This window comes from Lepidochelys olivacea (assembly GCF_965140295.1).
Source record: "Lepidochelys olivacea isolate rLepOli2 genome assembly, chromosome: 10".
NCBI lineage: Eukaryota > Metazoa > Chordata > Testudines > Cheloniidae > Lepidochelys > Lepidochelys olivacea.
This window is the reverse complement of record NC_140420.1, coordinates 79,638,146-79,650,974: the sequence shown is the minus strand read 5'-3', so window position 1 is coordinate 79,650,974 and position 12,829 is coordinate 79,638,146. Positions and strand designations below refer to the sequence as shown.

The following is a 12,829-nucleotide window of genomic DNA, read 5'->3' as shown; positions in this document are numbered from 1 at the left end:
TCAATTGAGTTGGTTTCAGGTAATCAGTGTTTTAATGTTGGGTGACAGACATTTCCAGTAAAAGTTTACCTATTTTTAAAAACTACTTTTCAGGGGAGTTTAAAAACAAATCATGGAAACATTTCTATGGGTCTTGGCCAAGATTTTCAAACATGGCTAGTGATTTTGAGTCCCCCAAATTTTGGTCGGTCAACCAGAGACACCTTGAAGCGACTTGATTTTCAGAGTGCTCAGCAATGTCTGAATATTAGCCCCATCTTATGGTGTCTCAAGTTGGTAACCATAAACTTGCTAGTCGGTTTTGAAACCCATGGCCAAGCTTCGCTTTTGTAACATCCTGTTTTTAACAAGGTCTAGTGTGGAGCCAAGTGTCTGTTCAAGTGGTCCCTTGCTTAAACAAGCACAGAAACCTCAGATGGGGAGAAAGGACTGGGTTCTGTCTGTAGGAATCTTGATTCTTCTTTGACAGTAAAATGGTATGATCAACAAACACGCAGTCACTTTTCATACTTAGCTCAATGGTGTCTGTCTAATTCCTCATCTGCCTTAATTGAAATGGATAGTTCTGTTGTGTCTTGCAAAACTGCTCACATACATTTATGAGTAAACACCATAGTACCTTTAATCCAGTGCATATTGATTTTCCTATTCTGATTTTTGCTTATGTATGCTTGTTTCTCCCATTTCAACCTTAAGCCACTTCTGCTCCCCCTACCACTCTTTATTGACCTGTTTTTGTACTCTTGACTGTTTGCAGTGCCCAACAAACTTTTGAAGAGCCCAGCTCTGCCAATGCAGCGTGCGTTCCTTAAAGCCCTGATAGTCTGTAGACACAGGATCCAGGAGGAATTTTCAACAACTGAGGTAAGGCAGTGTAACACAGATGCTTCTGCTTTGCTATAGGGTTTTTAGAGGAAGAAATATCTTTTTGTTCACTGCATTGGATGGAATCTGCGGACGTCTATGTCAAAAACATAGCTTAGGTTAGTTTCCTGACTCTACATTTAAGCACCTAAGGGAGAGAGTTTAAAAAGCACCTGGAGATTTAGGAGCATCAAAGCCCATTGAAAGGTCATTTTGAGTTTTGGGTGCTTTTAAAATCCTCTCCCTTAAAATACAAGTGTCCTGACTTTCACAAGTACTGGAGAACCCCAACCGTTACTGAAATCAATGGGACGTATGGGTGCCTGTAACGGGTGGCTACCCCACTCCTAAAATAGAAGGGGTAAAAGCAGCCCTGGAGAGGGCTGTGGCTGGGGATGGCTGATTGGGGAAGCAGCTGCAGCTGGGCCACGCCCCGATCAGGCCCTAGCTGGCCTGTATAAAAAGGCTGTGAGCCAAAATCCCAAGGAGTCTCTCTCCAGGCTGGGAGAGAGCAGGGCCTGGCTGCCTGCCTGACACAGTACTGAGGGTGGTGCAGTGCTGGGGAAGGAGCAGGCTGAGCGCGGCTGCTCCAGGCTGGCAAGGCCCATAGAAGTACTGGGAGGCAGAGGAAGGCAACAGGTCCGAACTCCCTTGCCTATGATGAGTGGCCTTTACACTACAGTTTGCCCCAGGGAGCAGGGGCTTGGTGATGATTGGCAGTAGCCCAGACTGAGGCAAGGTGGGGATAATGTGTTGGGGGTTCCCCAGGATGAGGAGATCCAGAGGCAGAGTGTGGGGGTACTGCCAGGGGGCAGAACCCCAGAGAAAGGGGCACCAGGGTCTGTGAGGGACACGGGGGCCAGAGTTGTGCAGATCACCGGCCTGCAGAGGGCGCACTGTGCTGGAAGGAGCTAATTCCCAAATGACCAGCAGGAGGCGCTGCAGGGGTGAGTCTGGAGCTTTACAATGCCCAGCACCTTTGAAAAGGGAACATTTCTGCTACGTCTGTGCTCTACACAGCAGGGGTTCTCTACTTGTAGGCCCTGATCCTGCTAGGTGCTGTGTGGTCTCCGCTCATGTTACATATACTGAGGGTTAGGGGGAAACAATCTGTTTTTATCTGTGTTCGTGTGACACTTCATTCAATTTAAATGATTATCTGCATCTTTCAGTCTCTGCAAAACCAACCACGTTTCACCAACGAAGCATTTTGCAAAACGAACTCTCAGACAAATAAATCAATGGCTTGCCACTTAGTAGGTTTTCTGTAGCTAAGATTAGTGATTTAACAGTGAGAATGCATTACCATTCTGCTATGATGAAACCAGCGGAGTGGGTTTCAGGGTGCAGGATGAATAGTCCTGTGTCGGGACTATAGCTTAGGTCATTAAATTAATTCTAAAAAGAGCCTGGTATGTGAAAATGGCTTGATGTGTAACAGACACATGACTCAATCCATTGGGATTAACAGAGAGCAACACCATGGGAAAAATTATACCATGAACCTTTTGGACAGCAAGGACCCCTATTTTGCCAGATCATGCCTAGCCTTGAGCACCTTTAACTCCCAGAGCAAGCCTCTGGGGCTCCATGTTGGCCAGCCAGTCACAACCGTCCCTGATGGTGGGCCATCTGATTGTGGGCCAGGAGTGCAACCAAAGAACCCACTGATTGGCTGGCTTGTAGGACTGAGCCTTGTGTGGGGAGATTTGGAAAGGCACAAATGGGAATCTTTGAAATTCCCTCCCTTGTTGAAATTCTCTCCCTATTGTTCCTCATTTTCCCTGCTTTGAGCTGGACCAGACTGAGGTTTTTAGCTGTGGCTTTCGGGCTCTGTCTGGCATCTGATGTATTTGGGATGCTGATATGAGTGGTGACCGGCAATAACCCACTGCGTTTCCTAGAGTGCATGGGCAGCCTGGTGAGATGGTTTCATTTCTACCACCCTGCATGACAAAGATCACAGCTTTGTCTGCTCTCAGGCTGAGGGCAGTTAGCCTTCACAAGAGGACTAGTTTCTGAGGGTCAGATTGTGCTCAGGCTTGCATGCAGCACTGAGGCCAGGTACCAGGCCAGTCCTTGGACTCCCAAAGCACAAGGGGAGATGCAGCACAAGGGCTCACTTGCCTCCACGTCCACCAGAAGAGTGGAGAGGGAGGAACTGCTTCCTGCATCAGTGCTCCCTCTTCCCTCCAGCAATGAAGGGCTCCCTACAATGCAAGTGCCTCAACACAGCCTATGGCTTAATAGCTGTGTTCCTGCCCTCAGTTCTTACTGCCTTTGGTCATTCTGCAGGTGGGGAAGGTAGGGCCAGACATACGAAGGTATTTAGATCCTTAAAGGTGCAGAGCGGGGTTTACAAAAGGACCTGAAATCAGTGGGACTTAGGAGCTTTTCTAAATCCCACTAGGCACCTAAATACCTTTCAGTTTGGCCCTTAATCTGTTGGGGGATGGATTACCTCAAAAAACCCACTTTATGGGCTGCCAGGTTTTGGCCTGGTGTCTGCTGTAGCTGTAGGACATTGTCAGACATGCTGGTCTGGGTCAGATGGCCAGGGCTGTGCAGACTAGTAGTCTGGGTCCATCTACGAACCATGAGAAGTCCCTGCACTTTCTCATTAAGCTCAAGGAGCTGCCAACAGTTAGGAGCCTGGCTGCACTTGCCCTTTGCTGTGAGTACTGTCTACACTCATATCGATTAGTTATGTCTTTAATAAAATTGTGGTCAGTGTGCTCCTTTCCCTTAGAAGGGTGTCGCATCCTCCTTAAGCAGTGTACCCAGGGCATTAAAGGAGCACAAGGATGTGGCGTATATTATACTGAACAATGAAAATATAGTTAAAAAGCATAGCATAGCAGGTCGTTGTCTTAGTTCTGTTTGGGTGATAGTTTTTAATATGTGATCCTAATTTTAGAGAGTTTATATTACAAGAATTAGAATAAAAATCTGGCCTTAGAGAGATCTTTTCTATCCAATGGGATGAAAGTAAAATTTTCATAAACGTTAGGGTAAGAGCCACTCTGGATAAATGAGGATTCTGCTGTATTTGGAGAGTTGCATATTTCTGATCTATAATCTGATTTAAAAGATTGGGGAAATTCCTTGCAGAAAGCAGTGTACTTATAAACAAATAATAAAACAGTATTAAAAGTTCAGAAAAGTGTTTTGAATCTTTCTTGCAATACATTCTAAAATCCCTCCTTGTTCCAAGTGCTATTTTGCATTACAAGTAGTGATAATTTAGGTGTTTGAGTTAGAAAAACCATTGGCATTTTATCACTTTAGGAATCTAACTGAGCATTAGGAGAGTTACTGGATTTAACACGGCTGTTGTGGATAGATGAGTGAAGATTATTCTTCTGTCCTTCATTAATTTAATGAGAAACACATACCTTAGTGTTGCTGAGAATCTAGCAAACTGTGGAAAAATTGTGTTGATTAAAAAATTTAAAAAATCCCCTGGAAGATTGCCTTTACTTCAGTGGGTTTGCTCTGTACTTCCTTTGACTGTTTCTTTTGTTTAGACCTTGTCTTTCCTTTAAAACTCTTTATACAACATTACTTTTTATCAAAGCCAAAGCAAATCTACATGGGGTAAATTGCAACTGATAAAAATAGTGATCACTAGAGCTGGTCCTCTGTTCTTGAAAATTATTCAAATAGTAGCTAATCAGTGCAATATACTGGGTGCATCTTTGTAGATATTCTTGTTAAAGAACCACCCTTATATTACATTGTGCATTTCTGAGGCACATTACGTTTCCAGATGACATACTGTTCTGTAGGAAGAAATGTTAAGCTGCTCTCAGCAAACTTTTAAACACCGGCATGGGTAGGCCTTTATTGTACAAGCCCTTGCAGGTGAGCAGCTGGGAGGTCAATGGTGTTTTCCTCCATGCCCAGGCAGGGTGTGGGGGCAGTTCTGGTTAAACACTCTGCACTGAGGAAGTAAGACTGAGATCTTCTCATGACCAGCTCCCTTCATCTCTTGAGTGCAGGACAGGAGAGTCTTTCCATGGATTTCAATAAGCTTTGGAGCAGGTGTGGGTGGGAAATGGGCAAGCCTGAATAGAGACAGGCTTAAGTGCATTCTTCATTCGTTAGCATGCTGACTTTGCTATGCGTTCCTCTCTTTACTAGAGCGACCAGACAGGAATAGCTTTGGAGCCTCACAGCAAGGGCCTGATCCCAAGCCCACTGAAATCAATGGGATTCTTTCCATCTTGTTCTCTGGGCTCTGGATCAGGCCCCAATATGGGATCAGCTTTCCCTGCTTATCCCTCTCTTGTTCATTTTACTTTGTGCTTATATGCTCAACGCAACATCTGTGCTGGGCAGGATCAACCCCTTAATGTGGTCTTTATGCCAGTCCCTGCAGTGAGGTAATGTAATGAGAGCCATGTGTTTTGTAGATAGCAGAAGGGAGATCTGTTCTGTTGCTAGGGGAAGCCTGCTGGAAGTGTCTGAGGTTAAGTTATGGAACCATGTTGATTACAGCGCTGTATTAGAGGAGGACATATTTATGTTAAATGCCTGAAATGGAAATTGGAATTTTATTGTTCACTGAGTTTTAATACTTTATTTCCTTAAGAGACTGCATCGTTGGATGCAGTGTGACATATTAGCCCCAAGTTTTCCATCCCAGCTTTCCATTGGTAGTCGTTTTGAGAAGTCTAGATTAGTAGATCGAAGTATGCAGCCTCGATGTAAAGAAGAGGTCTGCAAAGCCTTTTCCCAGGCCAGTTGGGGTTGAGACAGTTGATGCAAGGAGTGTGAAGAGGTTACAGCGGAGCCTATGGAATCATATCCTACTTAGCTTGCTCATTTTCGTAGTCTCTTTGAAAGCTGCTCTCATGAATAAGATAAGAGGAATTTGGCCCTAGGTGATTTTCAGTTAACCTCCGTGACCACAACACTGACAGATACAGTGTATTCAATTTATATTGATCTATGTAGAAATCTTCATCAGTACAAATATCCTTATAACATCGATTAGATGGCGAAGAATCCAAACCAAATGAGTTCTGGCATTTCTACTGCAGACGTTCAACATGGCTATCATTTATTTCATCATTAGCAGGACATGGTGCAATCAGCTGACCTCTGTCACTCTAAATGGACGCCTCTTAATAAAAGCTGAAAAGTGAATTGATTTTCCCTCAGTCATGTAATAAGCATATGTCTTTGAGATCTAGTCTACTCTGATACATGTAAATCCCATTAAAAGTAATGGGAGTGGGTTTCACCCCTGGGCTGATAGGAGTATAGATTATTTTAATGGCTCAATTATTTACTTTATTTGTGAAAGCAGCCTTAATGATCTTTGGTATCAAAAATCTTCTTAGGGAGAATCATGGGTATTGATATCTTGGGTAGCTTCACCCTCAAATTTAAGCTCAAACCTACTGAAATCTGCTTAGATTCATAACTTTAGGACATGCCTCCTCACTGCATCCTTAATGGTGGGCTGATTGCCTTTTTGCAGGTATCAGCCCCACTATTAAGGTTGTGTTGAGATTTTCACTTAAAGCAGAAGTTAAATCCTCTTCAAACATATATGAATAATAAAATGTATCCCGCACAGATTTACGGCAATGGCTCTGATTAGAGGATAAATTTTCTGAGAATTTTCCAGTAAATCTATAAATTAGTTCGGGTTATAAGCATGTTAATATAGTTTCTTTAAGAAATTATTTGGTGAGTCTCATCTGTTTTTTTCCAGAGCTCTCCAGTAAATACATCCCTGATTGCTCAGTTCTGAATATTGACTCGTCTAGATTGTAGCAAAATATGAGGCATAGGCCACTTACTGACTTTATTATGATGTCAGTATTTTATTTATTAATATTTCTACTCATAAACCTTTCTGTCCACACCATGATAATAAATAACTGTCACTTAGAAATATTGTTTACAGTTCATTGTGAGTGTGAGGAAGGGGATCAAAATGAGTTTGTGCTGAAGTTCAGGCCTAGCGTTGGGAAATATTAAGCAGATGTTCTTTCATAGAGATCTATTAATGAACATTGTTTTGTTCTCTTCCTCTAGAAACAAGGATGGTGGTCTGCATACTGTTGTGGTGGATTCTAAAAGTGCTTACCCTGTCTTTCTTGCTGAAAACGACTCTGTCCTTAAATCCAGATGATCCCAATGTTTGTAGTCACTGGGAAAGGTAATGTATAAGCAGTGTCTTCTTTGTTAGATAGCCAGTTCAGATTTGTTCACTGTAAAGGCAGAATTATCACCTGGAGTCAAATTCTGTCACCACCCTGCATGAACAGACACTGATCTATGCTGCAGAGGCAACATTAGTGAGCACCTGTCTGGATTCAGAGCATCCAAAATAATCAGCGCCAGGGCTATGCATGAGGGAACATAGTACCATACTACTTATCTTCTGTCCTGCTCTGGAATGCTCCTTCGTGTACAGGAGCTCTCTCCGTGCATTCAGGGTTTCAGTCTCTCTCCCTCTTCAATTACGGGGTGCAGATTTCCAGGCAGGTGGCTGAGCGCAGTGCTTGCCAGCGTTGGCACTAAGTATTGATCCTTTGTTGGTACAATGTGCAGGTTTGTATTGTGCATTCTGAACTTCTTAGTTTCACCTGCGGAATTCCCATCGACATCAGTGAAAGTCCTGCATGTGAGACGAAGGCAGAATATGCAACACAGACCTCTAGACTAGAGAGCTCTGTGCGCTAGAGACCCCAATTGTGAATTAGGATAGTTTTGCTCACAACACATCTTTGTTATAGTGATAGGCTCTCATCCCATAACTGGGTCTGTGCAGGTGGGCTCTTGTGTCTGCATGGAGCCCTTTTGCCTTCAGTGGGGCTCCATATGGATGCAGGGGTCCATTTGCAGAGACCACAGATACTAAAGTTGCTGCACTTTTAGGTTTAACTCAGGGAGCTTCCATCCCAGTTACGTGTGTTATTCCAACGTAGGAGTGAATGGGGCCCTAACATTTCTCCGTAGCTCATACTACAGCAAGCATGGATCCTGTAACCAGAGTAAATATGCCTATGTCGCACAGTGGCATTTCTGAAGTTCATTATGGTTTGATTTTTGGAGGTTTTTGTTAGAGCGTGAAGTGGCTTACAGGACAAATGCAGCTGCAAAGAGAAGCATGTTCATGTGCAGAAATGGTATTTTGCAGTCCTGGTTTGGGAGATGCATTCAGAGCACAGGAATAAAATATTGATTTTGTGTGAAGAAAGTCAGCAACCTAGAGGCCCAGTGAAGGGGAAACAAAAATTAAATAGCGAAATTGATTGTTTGTACTGACCAAGACGACTGTGTTACTTTGATGTTAATAAATCAACCGAAAAAGATTAAGTTGGTGTAAGGCTGGGTAACCAATAAGATCATAAAATAATAATAAAGATTCGTGAATGTTATTGCTTTACATTAATAACGAGCAATGTAAATAAAAAACCCACCACCAACAAAAACCTCCAGCAAGTTGTTATACAGAGAACAAAAGTGATTGTCTTGTGAAAGCCCGGGCTGCCCAGGTAGTAGGGAAATACGACCGGTAGATCAATGTATTAATCGCCCAATCAACTGACTTCAATGGGAGTCAACTCTCCAGGCAAATATTTTGACATTGTTGGTTATTAAGAGTGCAGTTCTGAAGCCTTTAATCATGCAAGCAGTCCCATTGAGTACAATGGGATTGCTTGCGTGATCAAGACCACTGATTTAATTAAGGGCTTGCAGGATTTAGCTCATAGGTCCAGGTTCTGCAGTGAGCAAAGCCAGGGTGCAGGGAAGATCTGTGCAGGATCCGGTCCTTAGGGTGCACGATTCTCAGCTTTGTGTTTGACTGTCTGGCAACACGCGCACCTAGGAGGCTATGGGTAGAATTTTTGAAAGCATTTAAGTGATCTAGGAGCACTGTGTCACAATTCAACAAACTGCCCCAGTATTTCCCCTCCTTGTTCCCTTAAGGACACCCAACCCTAGGCTCCCAATTCCTCAGCTGTCACCTATCTTGGGTAGAAACCCACGTCTTTCCCCCCCACACACACTTCTGACTGGGATTTTTCCAGGCTGCCAAGTACCCTGCTTACAGTGAGTTGTCCCCAGCAAGTCAGACTGCCTGAAGAGTCTGCACTTTGCTTTCTCTGCGAAGGCTTATGAACAGCTGGAATTGCCAGCCATTAAAAATTACCACATGGCTCTTTATAAGCAAGTACCTTTATTCTTAAGGTGAAAGCCTTTCAGAGAAAATGTACTGAAAACAATAAAAGAACCTACACACATGCTGATAAGCTTACCAGAGATCACCCCAACTCCAACAAGGGCTCTGGTCGGAGTCAGTCCTTCACACCCCACCAAGGGTTCTTTACCCATGAATAGGTTAGTCTTTCCTTTACACATCTTGGCCTTTAATCTTCAGGTTATAAGAGTGACAGTGGCCCTCTCCTTAGGGTGCAGCTTCAAAAGTCTGGGTTTTTGCATTACTAGAGGTGGGAAATTTGCATTCACCTCCCCCTAGAGATTCCCCAGGCTAACATTGGACACTGTTGGTCCCAAAAGTCCATTTTTGTCTGGCCCATTGTTCAGTGTAGTTCTTTCAAGTTTATAGCATTTCCCAGGGTTCAAATCCCATCTGCCCTGCTAGAGAAGTTGCATGCAGTCCCAGCCCACAATAATACATAACCTTTGCATTTAATACAATGGACTCCAAAGATGCTTAAAACTTAATTCAGTAAGGTTCTTCAAGGATGCCATACCTCTCACTCCCACATCAATGGGATTTGTGCTTCTAAGTCACTTAAACTCTTGAAAATACCAGCCTCAACTAAATAAATATAATTAATAATAGTAAAGTAGTACCTATTGCACAAAATAAGTAATATGTAGGGATGGGGGATGACTGCTGACATCTTACCAATGTCTTCGGTCTTTGTAATTTTTAACCAGTTTACCCAATTTCTGCACATTGCAATCTGTTCAGGTCTGTAAAAGATATCACATTCTGTCCAAATCTCAAAACCTTACCATGCCCAGACAGCACTTAACTCATAATTTTATGATCTGCAATTAGTTCCCAGGTTATTTCTGCTACAAATTACATAGGATTAAATTTGTGCAGTTTAAAAATAAACACCCTTGAGACCCTTTATAAATTATCCCCAGTTTGATTGGTGCTCCCAATATTTGTTGAAGTAATGATGCTCCTTCATCATAAAATGAAATGTAAGAATCCCACCATGCTGGTAAAACTCAGCAGCATTAAGTTAGTATGTGCTCACATTAGCATTTTGGTATGCAAGCAAAAATTAACAGTCCTAATAGGAAGACCCCTGATTATGATTTAAAGACATGGAGCATTTTTTTAGATCTTCTAAGCCAAACCATTTTGCTCTACATAAGTTTTGTTTTAGAAAAAGTAAAGTGTGTACCTGTTGCCCTTCCCAGCTTTTAAAACACGTAATGCATTTTTGGGGAACATTTATTCTTAACTCCGAAAGAAGTGGATTTTTAAATCAGTTGGAAATACTTCATAAATGTCTAAGTTGTGCCTTATATGCAATGGTCCGAGCTGGGAGCAGAAGCTCTAGGAGGGATTCTGCCTCTAGGTGAAAGTGGGGAGGAAAAGGAGGACGATGTCTTTGGGCTTTGGATCAGGCCCATAGTTCCCAAGGCTGTTGATTTAGTTATTTCTCAGGCTGGAATTAGGTGTGGGTGCAGGTCAAGGAAGCAGAGTTTTTCTTTCACGTTGTAAAGAACTGCCTTTCCCTCTTTTTCATTGTCTGTTCCTAGCTATGCCGTGACAGTGCAGGAATCTTATGCTCACCCTTTCGATCAGATCTATTATACGAGATGTACTGATATACTGAACTGGTTCAAGTGCACTAGACATCGGTAAGTGCTGTTACCAAGATATTTTAATCTATTTTGCCTTTTCATCTCCCCGTATACCCACACCTTTGTGTTACCTTCCTCATACCAAAGGAAACACAGGCTTTTCTGCAACAAAATCCTCCTGACTAATGATATGTATTTCAGAAGACTTTGCACTGAGAAATCCAGAGTTCAGGGCAATTTAGGAAGCCAGGAGAGGGACAGTGACTCTCTCCTGAACTTTGATCCAGCTACATTAGGGGTTCTCAGACTGGGAGCCCTCAGGGGATTGCAAGGTTATTACATGGGGGGTCGCGAGCTGTCAGCCTCCACCCCAAACCCCGCTTTGCCTCCAGCATTTATAATGGTGTTAAATATATAAAAAAGTGTTCTTCATTTATAAGGGGGGTCGCACTCAAAGGCTTGCTATGTGAAAGGGGTCACCAGTACAAAAGTTTGAGAACCACTGAGCTACATAAAGTAGTTCGATTGCCTTGTGCAAGATGGAACCAAATGGCTTGGAATGTGTCAGAGTCTTTCTTTCTCTTTTAGACTGTTATTTTGAATGTGGGTCAGGTTGGTGATGACTAGAAATGGGACCAAGCTACAAAGTTTGCAGCCAAATCTGAAGTTGAAGTTCCCATAACTTTGGAGTTTGGGACCCATCTCCATCTCTAGCATGGAGTGAAAGGTGTTGCCATCTGATCAGATTCTCCTGGGTGGTGTGAAATCAGCTATTGGCAGCTTGGCTCCCAGTAGAAAGCCATTTAAATAAACACCCAGCTCAATTGATCCTCTTGTGGGGTCTCCTCCTGCCAGCAGCTACTAATTGGTCTCGATTCCCATTGACTCAGTGGCAACTGAGGGCGCTCAACACCTTGTAGGTTTGGAACTCCATTTTAGTTTCTGTGGTCTGGTGCCCAGAATTGGCCACAGAAGTTGAACTGCTCATGCCAAGACTATTGTTTTGGCTGGAGTATAGCAGACTAGGTGGGGTTGACTTGTCGAATAGAAAGAACATCAAAGGCAGAGCCAAAGTACATTTTCCAAAGTATTGTCCTCTCTGCTGCATGGACAAAGCTAAAACTCCTATTGTGGCTTTTTTTTTTTTTTTTTTTGCATTAGCGGCTGCTGATCGGGAAAGCTGCCTTACGGTGCTTTCTTGATTGCAGTGTTACGCCATCTTGCAAGGGAGTGAAGTCTGGGAATAATTACCGAGTGGAGACAATACACGTTGGGGGTTAATTTCCCCATCTACTGTAACGAACTAGAGATACAGCTTGCCTCGCAATAGATCCTTGTGTGGCATACTGAAAAGGTAGTTTCCATAGAAGATTGTGTTGATCCCATCGCTGATAGCTGACCTTGCTGAAACACAGAAGAATGGTTATTCTTGAAAAAGCTGCTTGACCTCTCTTTAGTTCTGTGACAATGTTCTCAGATAGTAGTACCAAGAAGGGCTATGTAGACTGATAGTTGCGAATACTGTGTTTATAATACATGTTCTATTGCAAGTTTCAAAATACATATTGATTTTTTAATGGTGTTTTTTTAATATCAAAAGCCTTCATGCATTTTAAAGTAATTATTGAATGCTCTCCTTGCTATAATTTAACACAAATATAATTCCAACCGTAGGCATTGATTTCCAATACTGTCAAATGGCTTTCTGTCTTGCAATTTAGAATAAGTTATAAAACAGCATATCGAAGAGGACTAAGAACAATGTATCGGCGAAGATCTCAGTGCTGCCCTGGATATTATGAAAGTGGAGACTTCTGCATACGTATGTATACCATTTGGATTCATACATTACAATTAAAAAATATCTTCACCCAGAAGGTGCAGAAAAATCAAAGATGCTAATACAATAGTAATCAATAAATTTGAGGGCTGATTTCAGAGCTACTGAGCATCCACCGCTCCTTCAACTTCAGTTAGAATTGTGGGTGCTCAGCATCTCTGAAGGTCAGATCTTTACAGTCTGAGGCCCTGATTCAGGAAATCATTCCAGTTCAGGACAGTACTTCAGCACACACTTAACTTTAAGCACATGCCTAAATCTCAGATAGTTTGCATTAGTGTTAGGTGCCAGATGTTTGCCACATTA

The 12,829-nt window shown here is 42.7% G+C and overlaps 1 protein-coding gene across 1 annotated transcript in view; it reads left to right on the top strand.

Annotated features, from left to right (window-relative positions):
* MEGF11 (multiple EGF like domains 11) overlaps positions 1–12,829 on the top strand; it is a 382,058-nt gene that overhangs the window by 102,731 nt on the left and 266,498 nt on the right. Inside the window, exons 2-5 of the mRNA XM_084641366.1 lie at positions 758–864; positions 6,916–7,039; positions 10,639–10,740; positions 12,405–12,505. Coding sequence (XP_084497492.1) covers positions 6,924–7,039; positions 10,639–10,740; positions 12,405–12,505 — 319 coding nt within the window. The 5' untranslated portion in view covers positions 758–864; positions 6,916–6,923. The remainder of the gene's footprint in view (positions 1–757; positions 865–6,915; positions 7,040–10,638; positions 10,741–12,404; positions 12,506–12,829) is intronic.